The sequence below is a fragment of the Microcaecilia unicolor genome, chromosome 4, assembly GCF_901765095.1.
Source record: "Microcaecilia unicolor chromosome 4, aMicUni1.1, whole genome shotgun sequence".
NCBI lineage: Eukaryota > Metazoa > Chordata > Amphibia > Gymnophiona > Siphonopidae > Microcaecilia > Microcaecilia unicolor.
In genome coordinates this window covers 333,381,945-333,405,283 of record NC_044034.1, presented here as the reverse complement: position 1 = coordinate 333,405,283, position 23,339 = coordinate 333,381,945, and the positions used below count along the sequence as shown (strand labels likewise).

The 23,339-nt window shown below is 47.7% G+C and overlaps 1 protein-coding gene across 1 annotated transcript in view; it reads right to left on the bottom strand.

Annotated features, from left to right (window-relative positions):
- Positions 1–23,339, bottom strand: part of CCAR2 (cell cycle and apoptosis regulator 2) — a 100,599-nt gene that overhangs the window by 48,834 nt on the left and 28,426 nt on the right. The window contains exons 10-11 of the mRNA XM_030202033.1: positions 19,089–19,202; positions 15,707–15,870 (exon numbers count right to left, since the gene is read on the bottom strand). Of these exons, the coding sequence (XP_030057893.1) occupies positions 15,707–15,870; positions 19,089–19,202 (278 nt within the window). The remainder of the gene's footprint in view (positions 1–15,706; positions 15,871–19,088; positions 19,203–23,339) is intronic.

Sequence of the window (23,339 nt, the reverse complement as noted above, 5' to 3'; positions counted from 1 at the left end):
GCCAGTAATAGGTCATTGGAGACTTTAGTAAGCGCCGTTTCGGTTGAGTGGAGAGGGCGAAAACCAGATTGTAGTGGGTCAAGAATAGCATGTGAGAAGAGAAAATCAAGGCAGCGGTGGTGAACAGCACGCTCAAGTAATTTGGAGAGAAAAGGGAGGAGGGAGATGGGTGGTAATTAGAGGGACAAGTAGGGTCGAGTGAAGGCTTCTTAAGGAGAGGTGTGACCACAGCATGTTTAAAGGCAGTAGGGACAGTTGCAGTGGAAAGTGAGAGGTTGAGAATGGGAAAATTAGGTTCTTACCTTGGTAATTTTCTTTCCTTTAGTCATAGCAGATGAAGCCATTACGTATGAGTTATGTCCATCAACCAGCAGGGGAGATAGAGAGCACTCAAACTTTCACAGTGCCCTCTTGGCCAGCTAGCTCCACTGCCTCTTCAGTATTTGAAGCTTCCAAAGCAGTATGGCAAACCGCAATGGGAATCACAAGAGCTTTCTTCACAGCGAACGATGGCCCATCACAAGGGCATGAACTCATAAAGGAGGGAATGCACATCCTCCTGGAGGGAATAAACTCATCCTCCTTATTGTATAAGTGGAGGGGAACACACACGCCTCCTGGAGGGAATCACACATCCTCCCAACACACTGGAGGGAATGAACTCATCCTCCTATTTATAGAACTGGAGGGGAACACATGTGCCTCCTGGAGAGAATCAACACATCCTCCAAAAAAAACATGCTGGAGGGAATGAACACATCCTCCTAAATTTAAACTGAACATGAATCCTGAAGATTGTTTTCCAACTTTCTCCCAAGGAAGGAACTTCAGGAAATTAGAACAGAACCTGAAAAACAGATTCACAGCATACAGACAATCATACAGAGAGGGCTCATGGCTTCATCTGCTATGACTAAAGGAAAGAAAATTACCAAGGTAAGAACCTAATTTTCCCTTCCTTGTCATCAAGCAGATGAAGCCATTACATATGGGATGTAACAAAGCAATCCCTAGATAGGGTGGGAACAAGCCACACCACGCGCTAGCACTTGTGCACCAAAACGCGCATCCCTCCTGGCAGCCACATCCAGCCTGTAATGTCGGGCAAAGGAGAGCTTAGAAGCCCATGTTGCTGCACTGCATATCTCTTGAAGAGAGAGTGCTCCAGTTTCAGCCCAAGAGGAAGAAATCGCTCTAGTAGAATGTGCCTTAAAGGCTACAGGCGGAACCCTGCCGTCCAGCAGATAAGCTGAAAAGATTGTTTCTTTGAGCCAGCGGGCAATAGTGGCTTTAGACGCTGGAGACCCTCTGCGAGAACCGGATATCAAAACAAACAGATGATCAGAAGTCCTGAAAGAGTTAGTAACTCGCAGATACTGCAGCAGAGTCCTGCGCACATCCAAAAGGTGCAGCTGCCCAAAAGATTCTGGAAACTCTTCCTCTGAAAAAGAGGGCAAGAAAATAGGCTGGTTTAAGTGAAAGGCTGAAACCACCTTAGGCATAAAGGAAGGCACGGTCCGAACCGTGACTCCGGACTCTGAAAATTACAGAAATGGGTCTCTACAGGACAGCGCCTTGAGCTCTGACACCCGTCTCGCCGAGGTAATGGCCACCAGAAAAACGGCCTTCAGTGTCAAGTCTTTCTCCGATGCTCGCCGAAGCGGCTCAAAAGGAGATGCCTGCAGGGTTTTCAAAACTAGCCCCAGGTTCCAAGCTTGGCAGGGTGCTCGCACTGGAGGTCGGAGCAGAAGCACCCCTCTAAGAAACCGTGCCACATCTGGGTGAGCAGCCAAAGACACGCCTTCCACCTTACCACGAAGGGAGGCCAACGCTGCCACCTGCACCCGCAGGGAATTATAGGCCAAGCCTTTTTGTACACCTTCCTGCAAAAAGTCCAGAATCGGCGAGACAGGAGCCCGCATTGGAACAATGGCTCTGGAAGCACACCAAGACTCAAACAGGCACCAAATCCTGGCATAAGCCACGGAAGTGGACCGCTTGCGGGCTTGCAGGAGAGTGGAAATAACTTTATTGGAATAACCTTTATCCCTCAATTGCGCCCTCTCAATAGCCATGCTGTAAGACCAAAGCGGCCGGCGTCCTCCATGGCTACCGGTCCCTGAGTCAACAGGTTCGGTACCAGAGGTAACGGCAGAGGAGCCTCCAGGAGCATCTGTCGGAGGTCTGCATACCAAGGTCTCCTTGGCCAATCCGGGGCGATGAGGACCACTTCTCCTGGGTGCAGCCGAATCCGCAAGAGCAGGCGCCCTATCAAGGGCCATGGGGGAAACACATAAAGTAGACCCGGAGGCCAGGGTTGAGCCAAGGCATCCAACCCCGCCGAGCGAGGATCTCTCCGTCTGCTGAAGAAGCACGGGACTTTGGTATTGGCACTTGTCGCCATTAGATCCATCACGGGCTTGCCCCATTTGGCACAGATCTGCAGGAATACTTCGTCTGCCAGATTCCATTCTGCTGGATCGATCTGATGCCTGCTCAGATAATTGGCCTGCACATTGCTCTGACCTGCAATATGAGCTGCCGACAGACACTGAAGATGCAGCTCGGCCCAGTGGCAAATCAGTTCGGCCTGCGCAGCTAGTGCTCTGCACCTTCTTCCGCCTTGTCGATTTATATAGGCCACCGTTGTCGTGTTGTCCGACATCACTCTGACAGCCAATCCTTCCAGGGTCACTTGAAAGGCCAGAAGCGCCTGAAACACCGCTTTCAACTCTAGGCGGTTGATGGACCACTCCGACTCCTCGGGTGTCCATAGACCCTGGGCATGCTTCCCCTTGCAGTGTGCGCCCCAGCCCTTCAGGCTGGCATCTGTTACCACTAGGCACCAAACGGGGAGCGTCAGCGGCATTCCTCGCCGCAGCACGCTGTCCGAGAGCCACCACTCCATGCTGAGACGGGCCGCAGGGAGCAAAGTAAGTCTGCATTGGTAATCCTGAGAAATAGGAGACCATCTCCGGAGTAGGGAATACTGTAGAGGTCTCAAGTGCGCTCTCGGCCAGGGTACCACTTCCATCGTGGCTGTCATCGATCCCAGCAGCTGGACAATGTCCCAAGCTCGCGGGCGGGGCATCCTCAGGAGCAGACGGGCCTGATTCTGAAGCTTGCACCGCCTTAGCTCGGGTAGGAACACATAGCCCGAGACTGTGTCGAACCTGGCCCCCAAAACCTCTAGAGATTGTGAAGGGGACAGGTGACTTTTGGCCATATTGACGACCCAGCCTAGAGATTGCAGTACTGAGACCACTCTGGCTGTAGCTTGTAAGCTCTCTGTTGCAGAGTCTGCTCTGATGAGCCAGTCGTCTAGGTACTGGTGAACCCTGATACCTTCTCGCCTGAGAAAAGCAGCTACTACCACCATTACCTTCGAAAAGGTTCGGGGAGCTGTGGCGAGGCCAAAAGGCAAGGCCCTGAACTGGAAATGTTTTCCCAACACCGCAAACCTCAGAAACTTCTGGTGCAGGGGCCAAATCGGTATGTGCAAGTAAGCTTCTTTCAGGTCTAGAGACGTGAGAAACTCTCCTGGCTGAACCGCCGCAATGACGGAGCGCAGGGATTCCATGTGGAAATGCCGCACTCTCAGGGACTTGTTCACTTCTTTTAAGTCCAGAATAGGGCGAAAGGACCCACCTTTTCGCGGCACCACAAAGTAGATGGAGTATCGGCCGCAGCCTTGCTCGGCGGGAGGCACCGGGGTCACCTCCCCTAACTGAATCAGACCTTGTAAAGTCTCCTCCACCGCCGCCCGTTTGACGGCAGAACCGCATCGGGACTCCACAAACACGTCTCTTACTGGGGCGTTGAATTCTATTCTGTATCCATCTCTGATCAGGTCCAGAACCCACTGATCTGAGGAAATCTTGGCCCACTCCTCGACAAAGAGGGAAAGCCGTCCTCCGATGACAGGCATCGAGGAGAGGGCCGGCGCACCATCATTGAGAGGGTCGCCCCTGAACTCCTGGTCTTGAGCCACCGGCTGCGGAACGCTTGTCCGAGCGAAAGGAGTTCCTCTGCTGACCACGGACACGTGAAGTGAACCCAGCAGAACGCCCCGGGTGGTACCTTCTAGCTTCACGGAAGCGAGGTCTGTACGAGGAGTGGACCGCCTGGCCCTTAGAGGAAGGCCTCTGCCTATCTTCGGGCAAGCGCTGGGGTTTTGGATCACCCAGGCCTTTCACAATTTTCTCCAACTCCTCACCAAATAGGAGAAGTCTTTGAAAAGGCAACTTCACCAACCTTTGCTTAGAGGCCATGTCCGCTGCCCAGTGTCGTAGCCACAGACGACGGCGAGCCGCCACTGCTACTGCCATTTGTTTAGCCGAAGCTCTGACAAGGTCATAAAGGGCATCAGCCAGAAAGGACAAGGCCACCTCCATCCGCGGAGCCACATCCAAGAAGGGCTCCGCTCCATCTCCGGGCTGAGCCACTGCCTGTTGCAGCCAAGCTAGGCAGGCTCTCACAGCATAACAGCTGCATGCAGACGCCCGAACAGTGAGACCTGCAATTTCAAAGGACCGTTTCAATGCTGTTTCCAGCCTACGGTCTTGAACATCCTTCAGGGCAACACCTCCTTCAACAGGGAGGGTAGTTCTCTTTGTCACCGCAGTGACTAGGGCATCCACTGTAGGCATTTGAAAACGAGCCATATGTCCCTCCCGCAGAGGGTATAACTGCCCCATAGCCCTGGAAACTCTCAAAGGTCCCTCGGGGTCAGCCCACTGAGCCGAAACAAGCTCTAGGATGGAGTCATGCAAAGGGAAGGCCCGAGCAGCTTTCTTGGTACTAGCCATCCTGGGATTACCCGAGGAGGCCATGCCACTGTCAGGATCTTCAATCGAGAGGGCCTGCAGGGTATCTGAAATAAGCGCTGGCAGCTCATCACGGTGGAAAATCCTCACCGCGGAGGGATCATCCAGATCCTGTGGTAAATCTGCACCTGACTCTGGTTCCTCAGACCAAGAACGTCTGTCAGAGTTCTCTGAATCCTCACACCCCGACCACGGGGGGGAAAAAGGTGCACCACAATCTGAAGGGGAATTAACCCTTCTGCGCTTATCTTTAGGCCAAGCATCCGGGAAAAAAACCTCACTTGGCAGTCCCAGGCCAGAATCCATCGGGGGGGGGGGGGGGGGGGGGGGGGGGGGGGGGCAATCAGAGGAGCCTCAGGCGACCCTTGAGGAAGGGCTCTTTTCATCTTGTATGCTTTATGCAGCAAAAGCACAAAATCCGGGGAGAAAATCTCACCCTGGGCACCCAAATCCTGTCCGGTGCTAGCCACTCCTGAAATAACCTCATCTCGAGGTGCCCCACCCGGCTCAGGTCTCTCCGTGTCCACGGAGGCCGCGCCATGCGGTGTAAGCAAAATGGCGCCCGCTGCCAGCTCAGAGCGGGAAGAAACATCGCTCGCCATGCTCGGGCCGGCTCCTACGCCAGTACAGCACGATTTACAGAGCCCTGCTGCTGATTTGCGCTTGCCACAAGTGGAACAGCGCTTTACATTGTCCGCAGCCATCGCCGAAAAACGGCGGTAAAATCCAAAATGGCGGTTTCGCGCCAAAATCGCCCCGATCGCGGGCCCACCCCGGAGGAGTTGGAAAACACTCTTACCTCAAAGGATCTAGTGTACAACTACGATCCTGCTGAAATCAGGTCAAAAACCTCTGTTCCAGCGTCTCTGCGTTTAAAAACGCGACGCAACTTTTTTTTTTTTAAGCTGTGAGGAAAGCAGAGTATTGAAGACTCCGGAGGCTCAGATGAGTGGGAAAGGCAGGGAAAGGGCGAACCTATATGCCTGCATCCACTGTTGGTGGGTAAGGACAGGGAAAGCAAGGCAATATGTCCACATCCACAGAGGTATGGGTAAGGCAGGGAAAGGGCTAACCTATGTGCCTTTAAAGTGAAGCTGCTATAGCCTCCAACACCCCGGTTAACAACTGGCAAGCCAGGAACCACCTCCCGGCAGATTTTTCTGGAGCTCGAACAAGCTGCAGCCACCCTGCTAAGGGAGATAGAGAATACTGAAGAGGCAGTGGAGCTAGCTGGCCAAGAGGGCACTGTGAAAGTTTGAGTGCTCTCTATCTCCCCTGCTGGTTGATGGACATAACCCATACGTAATGGCTTCATCTGCTTGATGACAAGGAAGTGACAGATAAAAGGAATAAGAGCAGGTGAGATGGCATTAAGGTGGGTGGGAATGGGATCAGAGGAACAGGTGGTACATTTTGAGGAAGAAAGGAGAAGTGTAGTTTCCTCTATAGTAACTTCAGGAAAGGAGGAAAAGGAATGAGGGGAAGGAGAGAGAGGGGAATGGACTAGTGGAGGGAGAGGTGGCGAGGTAGAGAATTCAAGGTTTATCTTTTGAACCTTGTCGTGAAAGAATTCAGCAAGGGTCTGAGGAGATAATGAAGGGGGAGTTGGAGGAGGGGGCACCTTGAGGAGAGAGTTCAATGTGGTGAAGAGAAGTCGAGGGTTAGAGCCAAGAGAGTTGGTCAGTTGGATATAATAATCCTGTTTGGCGCGTAAAAGAGCAGATTGGAAGGAGGTCAGCATGAACTTAAAGGGTAAGAAATCAGCAAGGGCCCGAGATTTCCACCAGAGGCGTTCGGCGGAGCAGGTACAGGAACGTAGGTAGCGGATATTAGAAGTCAGCCAAGGTTGGGGTTTTGTACGCCTTATAGGGCGGGTCATCAAAGGTGCAAGTGTGTCTAAGGCAGAGGATAGAGTATTGTTGTAAGAAGAAACAGCCTCATTGTCCTCGGAGAACACTGCTACAGGTAAATACCTTAACTTTCTCTGAGGACAAGCAGGCTTATTAATTCTCACAAGTGGGGAATCCCTAGCATCCAGGCTCACCAAAAACAACAAACATTGGTCAAGTGGGCCTCGCAACTACTACTACTAAACATTTCTAGAGCGCTACTAGGGTTACGCAGCGCTGTACAACGGCGAGGAGATAACACAGATTAACCTAAAACTATATATAACCTGAAGCCTGGAACAGAATAAACGGGCCTAGGGAGGGTGGAGTGGATTCTAGACCCCAAACAGATTCTGCAACACTGTCTGCCCAAACAGACCATCGTGTCGAGTATCCTGCTCAAGGCAGTAGTGTGATGTGAATGTGTGGATTGAAGACCACGTCGCAGTCTTGCAAATTTCTTCAATGGAAGTTGACCTCAAGTGGGCTACTGACGCAGCCATGGCTCTGACATTGTGAGCCGTGACATGACCCTCTAGGGCCAGCCCAGCCTAAGCATAAGTGAAGGAAATGCAATCTGCCAGCCAATTAGAAATAGTGAGTTGTGACATGACCCTCTACGGCCAGCCCAGCCTGGGCATAAGTGAAGGAAATGCAATCTGCCAGTCAATAAGAAATAGTGTATTTCCCGATGGTGACGCCCATCCTGTTGGGATCAAAAGAAACAAAAAGTTGGGTGGACTGTCTGTAGGGCCTGGTTCGCTCCATGTAGTACGCCAATGCTCTCTTGCAATCCAAGGTGTGCAAGCTGCTGTCACCAGGATGGGTATGAGGTTGGGGAAAGAATGTTGGCAAGACAACTGACTGGATGGAACTCCAACACCACCTTCAGCAGGTGTGCGGATGACTATTCTGTTGTGATGAAACTTAGTATAAAATGCATCCACTACTAGGGCCTGAAGCTCACTGATTCTACGAGCTGAAGTAACAGCCAAGAAAATGACCTTCCAGGTCAAGTACTTCAGATGGCAGGAATTCAGTGGCTCAAAAGGAGCTTTCATCAGCTGGGTGAGAACGACGTTGAGATCCCATGACACTGGTGAAGGTTTGACACGGGGCTTTGACAAAAGCAAACCTCTCATAAAACAAACAACTAGAGGCTGCCCAGAGATGGGCTTACCTTCTACACGCTGATAAGCACTAATTGCACTAAGGTGAACCCTTACGGAGTTGGTCTTTAGAATAAACTCTGATAGGTGTGGAACGTATTCGACTAGGGTCTGCGTAGGGCAAGAAAGGGAATCTAGGGCCTTACTCTCACACCAGACAGCACACTTTCTCCATTTAAAAGAATAACATCTCTTCATGGAGTCTTTCCTGGAAGCCAGCAAAACCCAGGAGACACTCTCCAAAAGACCCAAGGAAGCAAATTCTAGGCTCTCAACATCCAAGCTATGAGAACCAGAGACTGGAGGTTGGGATGTAGAAGAGACCCCCTCGTTCTGCATGATGAGGGTCGGAAAACACTTCAATCTCCACGGTTCTTCGGAGGATAACTCCAGAAGACGAGGGAACCTGATCTGCCGCTGCCAGTGTGGCATGATCAAAATCATGGCTCCGCGGTCTTGAGTTTCAACAAAGTTTTTTCCATTAGAGGTATGGGAGGATACGCATACAGAAGATCTGTCCCCCAATTGAAGAGGAAGGCATCTGATGCTAATCTGTCGTGCGCCTGAAATCTGGAACAGAACTGAGGGACCTTGTGGTTGATCTGAGTGGCAAAAGATTCACCGATGGGGTGCCCCACGCTCAGAAGATCTTGCGGGCTATGCCCATATTGCGAGACCACTCATGTGGTTGCATTATCGTGCTAAGTCTGTCGGCCAGGGTATTATTTTTGAGCGCCAGATAAGTGGCTCGAAGGAATATGCATGTTGGCGAGCCCAATGCCACATCTGGACAGAGCTCCTGACTCAGAGGGCATGATCCGGTGCCCCCCTGCTTGTTGGTATAATGCACTGCAACCTGATTGTCTGTTTGAATGAGTACAATCTGATGAGACAGCCAATCTCTGAAAGCCTTTACAGCGTTCCAGATCGCCCAGAGCTCCAGGAGAATGATCTGAAGATTTGTTTCCTGGATGGACCAAACACCTTGAGTGTGAAGCCCATCTACATGATTCACCCCCCCCCCCCCCCATCCCAGGAAAGATGCCCCCCATCCCAGGAAAGATGCATCAGTCATCAGCACTTTTTGTGGCTGAGGAATTTGGAATGGAAGTCCCACAATCAAACTGGATTCACTGAAGAGAGCGTACAATCTCTGGATACACTCGGATGACATCATCCAGACTCCCTGTGGCTTGATACCGCTGATACAACTGATCTCATGTGAAGACATGTCATGGGTGTAAAATACACTGTGGAAGCCATGTGGCCCAGCAATCTCAACATCTGCCGAGCTGTGACCTGCTGAGGGGCTCAAATCTTGGAAGCGAGAGCTCTCGTCTTTGGAAGGTAGGCTTGAACCTTCTGTTTATCAAGCAGGGCTCCTATGAATTCCAATTGTTGGACAGGGCGAAGATGGGACTTGGGGTAGTTTAAAACAAACCCTAGTAGCTCGAGCACCCAAATAGTTATTCGCATGGACTCCTGAGCTCCGTCCGGAGAGGTGCGCTTTACTAGTCAATCATCACGATATGGGAACACATGGACTCCCAGTCTGCATAGCGATGCTGCAACTAGACATTTGGTGAATACCCTGAGAGCTGACGCGAGGCCAAAAGGCAACACGTGGTACTGAAAGTGATGTGTTCCCAGTTGAAATTGAAGATACTTCTAGTGGGCTGGAAGTATCAGGATGCAAGTATATGCATCCTTTAAGTCCAGAGAGAATAGCCAATCATCTTTCTGAATCATTGGGAGAAGGGTGCCCAGGGAAACCATCCTGAACTTTTCACGGACTAGGAATTTGTTCAGGGCCCTTAGGACTAGAATGGGACGCATCCCCCATTTTCTTCTGCACAAGGTAGTACCTGGAATATAATCCCTGCCCGTCTTCCCTTGGTGGAACGGGTTCGACTGCATGGGCCTTCAGAAGGGTGGAGAGTTCCTCTGCAAGTATCTGCCTGTGCTGAGAGCTGAATGAATGAGCTCTAGGTGGGCAATTTGAGGTCTTCCATACCAATTGAATGCGTATCTGAGATGGACTATTTGAAGAAACCACCAGTCAGAGGTTATAAGGGGCCACCGTTTGTAGAAAATCTTCAGCCTCCCCCCGACTGGCAAGTCTTCTGGGACAGACGCTTTTACTGTTGCTATGCTCTGCTGGAGCCAAGCAAAAGCTCACCCCTTTGTTTTGACTGGGGAGCAGCAGAGGCCTTAGGCACATGCTGCTGACGTGAACGAGCATGCTGGGCTGAGCCTGAACATGCTAGCAAGCCAAGGGGTTGTACCTGTGCCTCTGATAGTAATAGGTACTGCTCCTTGGTTTGCTAAAAGTCCTCCTAGCTAAGGAGGCAGATGCAGAAGGCGTCCGGCAGGAGAGAAAAAAAGATGGTATCAGTATGTTTTTTGATTTGGTTAGCAACCTCCTCAACCTTCTCTCCAAAAAGTTTATCCCCCCAACATGGGGCATCCACCAACCTCTGCTGAACAGAATGTTCCATCAGAAACATGCAGCCATGAAAGTCTGCGCATTGCTATACTCTTGAGCAGAGATCCTGGATGCCACATCAAAAGTGTCGTAAGTGGCACTGGCCATGAACTTTCAACATGCCATTTGCTGCTTGACCAACTAGCGAAGTGACTCGGCCTGCTCCGGAGGTAGCGTCTCAGCCAGGTCCAACAACTTGCACACCGAGTTTCGTAAGTGGATGCTCGTGAAGAGCTGGTACGATTGTATATGGGAGATGAGCATTGAAGCCTGGTACATCTTCCTCCCAAAAGAATCTAGGGTTGTAGCTTCTCTACCTGGGAGCACCGAGGCAGAGTCCCTGGAACTCCTGGCCCTTTTGAGAGAGGATTCCACCATCATAGGATTGTGAGGAAACTAACTGAAGCTTATCAAAACCAGATGCGCTGTGGATCTGATACTGGATGTCGATCGTCTTGGGCATGACCGGGACCAACAGAGAGGACTCCCAGCTCCTAATGAAGACTTCTATAGTATCTCGAGGACAGGGACAGTCACAGCCTCCCTAGGCCTCGTCCTCCACTTCCAAAGGAAAGGGAATAGCATCAGCCATTTCCTTAACAAAAGAAGGGAATGAAAGGCTCTCTCAGAGGAGACTTTCTCCCTTCAGGTGGAGGGGAGGGTTCAGAGGGAATTCCATAGGACTCCAGAGGGAAAAGTACCTTGGATACTCCTCTGAATCCCATGTGCGCTCCTCTTTGATGTCAGACAATACCTCCCGAAGGGAGTGTCGAGACCGAACCTGCCTTGATGTGGAGGAACCATGTCCTCGAGAATGGCGTCAAGAAGTCGGTTCCCGCCTTGACTCCGGCGAAGCCTCCTCCACCGATGTCAAGGGAGTGCCGACTTGGGCAGCAGTCGACACCGAAGCTGCATACGGCATTGATGTCAGAGGCCGCACCACAGGCTGAGGGCCGCAGTGGTAGGCAAGGTAGGTGTAAGCACCCCCCAATGCCAATGAAAACCATTGTATGAGGCTATCCAGTAGCTCAGAGAGCGAGGCCCAGATGCACTCATTGAGGGCCGACACCGGAAAAGGCTGGGGTGCCGGCTCAGGCGCAGGTTGCAGTGTATAATGGTCTAGCAGCAGCCATGCTTACTGACAATCCTGATGCCAGTACGATGCTCAACGTCAATGCTGACGCCTCCGACCTCAATGCTGATATCGAGGAACAGGACTTGGCTCCAAATATCTTCTCACGTTGAGCCTCGCTGGAAACCTGGGTCCTCTTCTTCATGCAAAGACAGTTAGTGGGACTATGGTCGGGCCCAAGACACTGTAGACACCAAGAATCGGTGTCATTCCCCAGAGATTGTCTGATTACATAGGGTACAGCGCTTAAAGCCACTGGGAACTTTTGTGGACATGGAAGGATAAACTTCCTTGGCTCAGCTAAATTAAATGAATCGATGGTGCCTGAAAAAGGGCCAAGGCACGACAAAAAAGAAAGGGAAAGTTCCCGGCTGAAGTCAAGGCCTAAAAGCAGCCCAATGATGACAAAAAATAAAGGAAACTTAAACCCAGGGGAAAAAGAACTAAAAACAAGAGAAAACAAAGACAAGAGGTTCCACAACAGGAACACAATAATGGAAGAAAAAAATGTATGAAAAATAGCTGAAAGGCACCAAAAAAGCTCTTTAGGACTGAGCAATGTGAGGAGACGGCAAAAAAACATGCCCTCTCCTCACCGCGGAAGAAAAAGAACTGAGGAGACCACATTCGCACGGCAGGCAGGAAGGCACTCAAGCATGCGCAGTGGAGCATGTCTCATGCTCCACAAAGCTCTGTTTATACTTTTGTACATCCCGAACCAGGTGACACGGGTCGTTGTCACCTATTTGTGAGTATTAAATAAGACTGCTTGTCCTTGGAGAAACAGTGATCACAACATGATCAAATCTGATTTAATAACTGGAGTGCAGTCACAAAGGATACCTACTGTAGCAGCATTTAATTTTCAAAAGGGTAGCTATGATAAAATGAGAAAATGGTTTAGCAGCATTTAATTATCAAAAGAGTAGCTATGATAAAATGGTTTAGCAGCATTTAATTTTCAAAAGGGTAACTATGATAAAATGAGGAAAATGTTTTTAAAAAAAGCTGAAAGGCTCAGCTGCAAAGGTTAGGACTTTAGATTGGGCATGGATGTTTAAAAATACCATTTTGGAAGCCCAGACCAGATGTATTCCACATATTACAAAAGGTGGAAAGAAGAGCAAACAACATCCTGCACGGTTAAAGGGAGACGTAAAAGGGCTATTAAAGGCAAAAGAACATCTTTTAGAATATGCATAATATAATCCAAATGAAAAAAAAAAAAAAAAAAACAAGAAGCAACATGAGCACTAGCAAGTTAGATGCAGTACTGGTGATGAAGGCCAGAAGAGAAACTTGCCTCAGAGGCAAAAACTCAATAGTAATAACTTTATCAGGTGTATCAGAAGCAGAAAGCCTGTGAGGGAATCCGTGGGATGGTTAGATCATCAAGGAGTACAAGGGGCACTCAGGGAGGACAGGGCCATAGCAGAGGCTGAATAAATTATTTGCCTCAGTCTGTAATAAAGAAGATATAAGAGATCTACTTGTACCAGAGATGGTTTCTAATACTGAGTGGAGTGGAATGGGTAGAGGTGAATTTCTTGTTTACTCTTTCCAAAAATACCAGAACTAGGGGACACGCAAAGAAGCTACTAAGTAGTACATTTAAAACAAACCAGAAAAAATGTTTGCTCACTCAACGTGTAATTACACTCTGAAATTTGTTGCCAGAGAATGTGGTAAAAGCAGTTAGCTTAACAGGGTTTAAAAAAGGTTTGGATAATTTCCTAAAAGAAAAGTCCATAAGCAATTATTAAGATGGACTTGGGAAAATCCACTGCTTATTTCTAGGATAAAAAGCATAAAATCTAATTTACTGTTCTGGGATCTTGCCAGGTACTTAGATTGTGAGCTCTTTGAGCAGGGACTCTCTTTTTTCATGTTTGGTGTACAGCGCTGCGTATGCCTTGTAGCTCTATAGAAGTGATAAGTAGTAGTAGTAGTAGTACTTGTGACCTTGGTTGACCACTGTTGGAAACAGGTTACTGGGTTTGATGGACCTTTGGTCTGTCCCAATATGGCAAGGCCTATGTTCTTATGTTTCAGTGCTGTGGCCGGCCCAAAAGTTGGCCTGGAATGGATGAAGGATGTTGGATGATATATTGCCCAAGTAAACCCTCTTTATTAAAAGCACAGACTTGATGTTTCCAGGTCTACTATGGCTCAGGTATCCAAGATTCTGCTTTTGCACACCCGTAGAAGCCCCTAACCCCACCCACCCCAGTGGCTTTGGAGATCCCCTTAGTCTCTTAATACTCTTCCCATCCCACTTGTCTCTTTATGTCACCCACCCTCCATTTTCTTCTCCCCCTGTACAATTAAATTATCAGAATTTGGTTATGTTTAAGCAAAGTTCAGTTACCATGGTGACAATAAAGACAATCTAAAAATAGAGGCTGGAAACAGCTGAAATAAAATGGGAAATAATTCAGCTGGTATCTCCCTCCAAAGAGCTGCATACCTTCTTGAACCTAAAACCTGCCCACAACAGACCTGACTGCTGGACTCAGTATACAGACACTATGGGACTACAAAGCAAGGGCCACTGAGTAATGCGTGGGGGATAGCAGGGTCTGCTGAGAAAGGGAGGAAGGGGAAAGAAGGGCTACTGAGAAAGAGTGGGAAGGGGAAACAAGAGGCTAGACATGAGGTGGGAAAGGGAATGGAACTTGATATACCACCTTTCTGTGGTTTTTGCAACTACATTTAAAGCGGTTTACTTGTTTGTACCTGGGGCAATGGAGGGTTAAGTGACTTGCCCAGAGTCACAAGGAACTGCAGTGAGAATTGAACCCAGTTCCCCAGGATCAAAGTCAGCTGCACTAACCACTAGTCTACTCCTCCGCAGCAGGAGTCTCCAAGCAAGGGCTGAGCAGCAGTAACACAGTAGGTATCAAGTAGTCTGCCCAGTTATCCCTGAATGCACTTCTCTAGCCAAGGTCTTCACTTTTCCTTGTTCTTACAGTGTTAAGATCTCCTAGTATTTTAATGTAAGCTGGGGATTGCAATCAAACTATCCTTGGCTAGGCAATCCATCAGCTATTCTCAGGGCTAGTCAAACCATTAGGCAAGACTTGGCAGTCGACTACGGCAGCAGCAAAAAACATCCACAGTTCAAGCAAAACAACAGATCCTCACAGCCACAGAACTCAACAAACCATCAATATGAACTTTTACCTGTACTAAGAGTGGACAACTTTCAAATAAGTCACAACACACTTGCATTTGAGGTGGCAACACTGAATAAACTCCAAATATACAATGAAATCCTGATATTTATAACTTGTCAGTTCTGGGGATTTCTGAAGTTTTATAAGATTTTCAGCCTGAAGCAAAACCTCAGTGCTGAACGCACCCAACAGAGTACAACTATTTAAAATCGGGGGCTACAGCAAAACCCATCATCGGTTTCCAAAGCTTCTAATGCCGATTATATTTTTTTTTTTAATGTGGAAAAAGAAAAGCTCTAGGCTGAAAAAAAACTCCACTCAAAAATCACTTGATTCAGAGAGCTCTCGAATGAAACAACTGTAAACTTAAATCTGTGTCCCCTTCAAAGAAAACCTTAGCAAACTTCAGCTCTCTTAAGCATCAAAAATATTCATATACATTAAAAAAGAGAACACTTATCTTGGTTTCTTCAGTATCAAAATGAAGCTGGACCTGGAGTTTTTCAAATTACACCCGAAAAGAGCCTCTTGTTTCACTTTCTGCTGTATCAGGGGTTATTGCTATAGGGAACTTGTCAACATAAAATGGCACCTAGGCTCAGTGTCTCCAAATTTGGTAGTTTTACTTTGAGGGGTGCGTTTGGCACAGAGGTTTTGCTTCAAGCCAAAAATATTATTATAGAAGTTCAGAGAGCCCCCAAACTGACATTATAAATAGCAGGATTTAGTTGTGTTACACCCTGAGATGGTCCTAACCAGTCTGATTTCCATTACATCAAGACTCTGTGCAAATCCATCTCTGCCATTGTCAGCCCCTTCAAATCTGTGACTCTTAACAAGTATCTGTACATAACACACTCCAGATGCTCAACAGTTTCTCTCTTACTTGCTATTGATGATCTTCCTTATTACACTGTTTTATTAGCTCTCTATTCTTCACCCTTTGCTATCTCTCCAGGGATAACCCTTGCCATCTCACCCTAAATCTAGTTTAAATTTCAAAAGAACAGCTGAAGCCAGCACACTCACCAGTTGGTGCAGCGACTCAGATCTATTCCAGTCAGAGCCTTAGTGCAGCGGATAGCTGTTCTGATCAACACCAAGGGATCCCGCTCAGGGTCTGCTCCATCCAAGGAGGGAGACCAATCTCCTCCAATGGTAATGGCTTCCTCTCTTTTCTTTCCTAGCAAGAACTAATTAAGGAAAATCTCAGGAATAAAAACATTTCAAGCAGTTAAGAAATAAATGAAAACATATACCAAGACACCACAAACATCCATTACACAAAAGCTCGTAAAATATGTAGAGTGCTTCCAAGATAGTGGAGTTGTTTACCTGTAATGGAAGTTCTCAGTAGACAGCAGCAGAATATAGAAATAACGTATAGTGACACCAGAAATGGTTCCTGGTGTGCAGATGCTGTCCCATAGCCCAGAGAAGCCTTATGTGGGAGTTCTTGCACTGGTAAGCACTCTTCCCTTACTCCTTAGTTTGTACAATAGTTGCCAGCTCCATGAGAAAGGAGAAGGTGGGTAGGTACAGCTGTATTCTCCTGCTATCTACAGGGAGCCCTTGTTAGAGGTATATAATTCCGCTTTCTCCATTGGCAAGCAAGGAGACAACAGGCACACTGTAGGGCAAATAAGGGTCACCTTATTTTCTGCAGTGGATTAAACCAGGAGAAAAAAAAAACATGGGTGACTGGTAGAAGTTAAAAAGGAAACTAGGTGAATAGATTGCGAAGAATAACTTTTCCAAAGGCACTGCTCACTAGGGAGGTTGACTCCAACCATTAATATGTACAGTGAATGTGTGTAGAGAAGACCAGGTTGCGGCACTACAAACGTCCACAATGGAGGAGAAGCAGAGGCTAGCTATAGAGGTAGGTCGGTCCTTGACTGGTGGATGTCCACTCTTTTAGGAGGTGACATTTTGGCCTTACTGTAGCTGAAATTAATATAGTCTGCTACCTATTTAGAAAGAGTTTGCATGAAATCTTAATACCTGGGTTGTTTGGGGTGAAGGTTACAAAAAGTTAGGAGTATACATACATCTCCTTCATGGTGTAAAGATAGTTCAGGCTGCTTCTAGCTTTGTACTGCTGAGCCAGAAGGAGCCTCTATACAACTGTCTCAGATCCATTCTATTTGCTTTCTTAGCTGCACTGCACACTGAGCAGAGTGTTTCAACGTATCCTTTTCCTGGGCACTTGACTCCTAATTTGGAACCTTGCATCAGGTAGCTATAGTTTGAGTTCCTCTTTCCCACATGCATCACTTTGCAATTGCTCACATTAAACGTCATCTGCCATTTGGATGCCCAGTCTCGTAAGGTCCTCTTGCAATTTTTCACCATCCTCTTGCGATTTAAAAACTTTGAATAACTTTGTGCCATCTGCAAATTTAATTACCTCACTAGTTATTCCCATCTCTAGATCACTTATAAATATGTTAAACAGCAGCAGTCCCAGCACAGAACCCTGGAGAACCCCACTATCTACCCGTCTCCATTGAGAATACTATTTAACCCTACTCTCTGTTTTCTATCTTTTAACCAGCTCTTAATCCAGAATAGGACATTACTTCCTATACCATGACTTTCTAATTTCCTCAGGAGTCTTTCACGAGGTACTTTGTCAAACACCTTTTGAAAATCCAGAAACATAATATTGACTGGTTCACTTTTATCCACATGTGGAGCAAAGGATACTGCAGGGAACATACATTCATCTGAACCTCAGAGAGAAGCAGCCCAAACATCCAGTAATTAATCTGAGAAATATTCTGGAATCTTGTCTGAAGCTCACTGCCAACGGTAATATGGAGAAGTCCCAAGCGGTACAACAGTATTGCAGGAGGGTTCGTAGTGAGCATCCTGGTGTATGAAAGGCCCTAGGGTGTCTCCAGTCAGGCTGGCAGTAGTGCTCTGCAGGAGGGACACATTCTTCCAGTGGAATCTTTATAGGAGTTTCAGCAGCATAGTCTGGGATGATCTCCATGTCCTGGAGGGGGTCACTGGGGCTGGTTCAGGACACAGGATAGGTATGGACCAATGGAAAAAGGTGGCAAGCTTCTTGCAAGGGGGAGACATATGTTGAATGGCTCAACCCCCTTTTCCAGAGCAACTGCAAGCTTGTGAAAAGTGTTTGGTTCTTTTCTCCAGGTGCTGCATACTTAAGAGTCCTGTGTTTCGATTTATACTTCTCTCCACTGTCTGCTGGTTTCTGGGCAGCTTTGGAGGAAGTGGAGAAAAGGGATCCTGCATCAGCAGGGACAGGCTGCTGAAAGTTTGGCTGTGGTTTTGACCTCCTCAGAGGTTGGCATCAGTAGGCCGCGTTGAACTGGAGAAGCAGCTGTGAGGTGACTCTGTGCAATTCTTGAGTGCTGGCCTCCAGTATGGCAGTTGCACTCAGCTGGCTCAGCACTTTACAGTAAGCAGCTCTCTCTCTCTCTAGTGGGTGCTAAAGCAAGGCCCTTTGGGAGGGTTGTGGTGTGTGTACTGTCTTTTCGTTTAGTCCCACAAATGCCTCAAAGGGACAAAAGCACCAGAGTTGTTTCTTTCTATGGAGCCCCTGTCACCGTAAAGCCTTTTTCTCTCTTTTATTTTTCTTCTTCTTCTTTTGGAGTGGGACAAGGTGAACTAAATTAAGGAGCAAAGGGAGTGTCTCCTAGCATGGGAACTCCCGTGTATATTAGCTATGGGAGAGCATCTGCATATCTAGAGCTATCAGTGATGTCACCATACATTCCTCCTGCTCATCAACAGAGAATCTAGTAATAACACGACACAAGAAGACGGAATATGGACAAATATGGAAACATTACAGGTAAGTGTTATACACTGCTATAAGAAAAGCAGCAAATGTTAAACATTCACATGCACACATCCTAATCTTCAGTGTGTTCACCTCCATCCTCAACCTCCAAAATCTCACGATAACCAGAAGATTCTTTCTGCATGGCTTCCTCCTCACTAACAGTATCCTTGGCTCCATAATATTCACAGGCACTAACCTTAAAGTGCTTCCCCTTCAGTAGAATACTCAGATGAACCCTCATGAGTCCTCCTAAGCCTCACCACTACCAGAATGTCCCCAGACACTACAGGCCCCATCATGGGATTCTCAGACATTATCTCTATCTAGTCCTACATCACACCCCTCACTCCTACACACAGGATCACCACAGATAATACCCCTCCTCCTTCCAAGGGATCCCTGACACAGACTCCACAAATTTCTATCTATCTCCCCCTTCCCCACCCTTAAACAGTATCCAATACTGGCTCTGCAGAATCCCTCCCTTCACAGTATCCTTACACAGTGACCTCTATGCCTCCCCCCTCCAAATTCTCTAATGCAGGCTTTGGCACCCACTCTACCCTCCTCCTTAGGGCTAGCACAGGGTCTCACCTTGATATGCTTGCTTGGATGCTCCAGGTTCTCATTCCATCCTTCAGGATCCTCAATGTATGCTAAACAGTTCCGATAAAAGTCATCCAAACCTGGAGAGGTGACTAACAGGACCTGAAGAAAGAAGTTTCATGTATGGTAATGCAGGCATATAAAAAACCAAACACAGTGATACAATCAGGCACACATTCACACATGCATTCTATAGGCAGTTACTTATTTGGATAATCAGCTTATTCTTTGTGCTTCTCTGCTCCCGACTACTGCAATGCTGTATGTTTGGCTTTGCCAGAGTCTTCTTTACGGGCTAGGCATCAGTACAGAATGCTGTAGACTCAGCTGACAATTGGTGATCAACAATTTATTTAAATAGGGGATAACATCTAGGCCCTAAATCGTGTACTACAGTCTCTCAAGGGTATTTAACAGTTCCCTCTTTGAAGGCTGAACAAGAGGAAGGGCATTTTCCATTGTGTGGCTACCTTTATGGAATATCTTGCCATGCTCTTTGCAAATGGAGTCTGATTACCTGAAATTCCACAAAAGTGTAAAAACCTTTTTGCTTGTATAATTTTTTGATCTATGCTCCAATTATACATTTTATGCTGTACGTTTGATATGTGTCTTTTAGATAAATGTCAGATGTTTTGCTTTATTGTTATCCACTTGGAAGAGAACGTTCTGGGCGCTGTAGCTAGACCAAAAGGGCAGGTATAAAACTAGAAATGCTGTCCAAGAATGCAAAACACAGGAAATGCTGATGAAAATGACAAATGGGAATGTGTAATTAAGCCTCTGTGAGATTAAGTGAAGTTAAAATTTCTCCCTGATGCACTGAGACCGTTAGCATTTTTAAGGTTTTCATGTGAAAATTTGGAACTTTGAAATATTAGTTGACTCTTTTTAGGTCTAAGATAGCACAAAAGTGCCCTCCTATATCAGCACGACTAAGTAGATGCTGCCTGTGTCGTTCTCCTCTGGAAGGACACAGATTACTCTTCCAACTGGACCAACCTTATTAACATTTGTCCAACAGTTGTTGCCTTTAGAGGAGAACATCACAGTGGTTCTTTAAAGACGTCAGGAAGAGCATCAGCAAATTTCAAGATATAACTGTCCCAAATGACCTCGAGAACTCACTGGTCCAAAGTTACCTGGGTCCACCTTCTGTAAAACAACTTTAAACTTCCTCCTGTAGATGGCACTGACTGGACCTGCAAACCTTCATTGCGGATTTCTGGAAATCTCTGAAGTTCCTCGGGTGACACCCTCTATGACTGCCATGAAAAGGACTGGCATCTGAAAGGAAAATGGCTACCCAGTGTACCACTGATTCTTCCCAGTCTACCATTGATTCTTCCCAGCCTAAAAACGTTTACACACTCTGAAGTAACTTCTATCAGAAAAACCTCTAGTCATAAATCTAGATAGACCTATTTTCCAGAAGCCAAGGAATCTTAGATTCAGACAATGATTTAACTAGCTTCTCTAAATCCTCTCCAAAAAACGATTTACCTCTACAAGGAAGTTTACTAAGACAAGTCTCAAAAGTGATATCTGCAAAATAATTCCTAAGCCATAAAAATCTACAAGTAGCAACTAAAAGAGCTATACCCGTGATTGAAGTGCTATTAAGATCATACAACGTATCTGCTAGATAAGCTACTCTCATATCTAGCTGATAGACCACTGAAGAGTCCTTTGGTGAATACTGGAGCACAACCTCCTGAGACTGTTTAGACCAATGAAAAGAGGCAAGAGCAGCATAACCGCCACAAACTGCCACCCGTAAGGCCAAACTTCAAAAGCCTGCTTTAAAAGAACTTCCATTCTGCAATCTTGAAGATCTTTCAGTGCCTTCCTGCCTTCCAGCAGAACGGTGGTCATCTTAGTAACTGCTAAAACTACAGCATTCACTTTAGTACTACTAAGACCTTCCTTCTCTTCTAATAAAAGTGGGTAGAATTTGGCCATAGACCACCCTCCTCAAAAAAGTTTATCCGGAGTCTCCCACTTGGCTGAAGTTGCATCTTCAATGGCTTGATGCACTGGAAAAGCTTTAGAGGGAATTTCAATGCCTGCCAGAAGAGAATTATCAACCTTAGTATCTGTCAAGTAGGGCTCAGCAATCTGAAGCTCCGACATAAATTGAGGAACAAGAGGTGACAACTCCTCTTGCTTAAGAGATGGGCAATAATGGGGTCCTCTCCTTAAGGAGCATCTTCTGAACAAAAAAAATCCTTGTCAAAGTCAAATAGCTGATTCAAGAAATTCTGATTATGCTCTTCAGAATCTGTAGTGCCAATAGAAACTGCACCCTGTAAATCCTTCTCATCTGCGAGTCTTGGATATTTAGAAGACACACACTATACTAAGGAAGAGCCCTGTCTCACAGAAAAAGCACAGTGTAATAATAAAATGAATTCCAGAGAAAATCTAGCTAAAGAACCTGAAATTCACTGAGAAACCCGATTACCCGTATTTTTTCACAGAGAGAGTGGTGGATACTTGGAATGCCCTCCCGCGGGAGGTGGTGGAGATGAAAACGGTAACGGAATTCAAACATGCGTGGGATAAACATAAAGGAATCCTGTTCAGGAATGGATCCTCAGAAGCTTAGCTGAGATTGGGTGGCAGACCCAGTGGGGGGAGGAGGAGCTGGTGGTTGGGAGGCGGGGCTAGTGCTGGGCAAGACTTCTACAGTCTTTGCCCTGAAAATGGCAGATACAAATCAAGGTAAGGTATACACAAAAAGTAGCACATATGAGTTTATCTTGTTGGGCAGACTGGATGGACCGTGCAGGTCTTTTTCTGCCGTCATCTACTATATTATGTTACTATGTTACTCCAGTAACGACTACACTGGGACCCGGCCCCTCGACCTGGCCGATATCTGCACAGCTCTCTCAGGCGTCCCTGACCCACCGAATGGGGGGAGCCGAGGAACCTTGGATTCACCTAAGCTCTTCATCAGCTCCTTCCCACAGTGCAACTTGCCCTGGAATGGAAGATGACTCAAACGAACCTTGGAGGCCATGTCTGCCAACCAATTCTAGAGCCACAGAGATTGCCTTTCCACAACCACCAAAGCCAGGTTCTTCGCAGACGCGTGGACCAAGTCAAAGAGAGCATCCGAGAGAAAGGGTGTGCCCAACTCCAAGTTAATGACATCCGAAGATGACTGCGAGGAGGATGCTGATGATGCTTCTGGGAGGCGCTTAGCTCCATGAAAGCAGGCCCATGCCACATAACCCCCTCAAATGGCTGCCTTTAACACCAAGGCCAAAACCTCAAAGGAGCGCTTCAGTAGAGCCTCCATTCTACAAAACTGAGGATCCTTAAGGGCTGCCCCACCCTCTACAGGAATTGTCTTCTTGGTGACCGCCATCACCAGAGCATCCACTTTAGGGACCCAGAAAGACTCCAGGTCCGACATAGGGAGCTGATAAAGTCGAGCCATTGCCCAACCAAGTCCGAAATGACGAATCCGGCGTCTCCCACTCACCCTCTATCAACTCCCGCAAATCCTCATGATACGGAAAGGTCTAAGGCAGCCAGTGCACCCCCTTTAACAGCGGGTCGCCCTTCTGAGACACCTGAGGAGGGTCCTTCAGACAATTTCAGAGCCTGTAGGACCTCCACCAACAAAGTTGGCAACTCCTGCCGCCTAAAAATCCGAATTACTAAGGGATCCTCCCCGATAGGCACCTGAGCAGGCTCCCCAGGCTCTCTGCATCCCAGGGATCTCCCTGATCCACATCCTCAGAGAATGAGAAATCTGACCTGAGGGAAAGCACCTCCTCCAGGTCCTCCCAAGTCGCAATGCGGGCCTTCTTGGCACCCAAGGGCCCCCCCCAGGTGCCCCAAGCAATCCTTCCGGGGCCATGGTCGCCAGGGAATCTCCCACCACCTCCACAGAAAGCCCTCTCTTCAGGCAATATGACTGATGAAATAGAACAAATTCGGGGGGGGGGGGGGGGGGGGGAATGAGAGGGGACCGCAGAGGCATCATGCCTGGTAAGAAGCAGCGGTACCTCTCCAGAGTCCAGCCCCACAGCACTCGGACCCAAAATGACAGATGTTCCCGCCAAAACGATGTTGGAAGCGCCACGTGCCGGGAGCGCAGTTTCCCCGACAGAAGCCTCCTTACTCTGCTGAGGGGCCTTCCCAGTACTCCCCACCACCGGGACACTCGATTCTGGGTCAGAGCCTTTCACCATCTCTGCTTCTTCGCACAAGCAGCAAAGACCA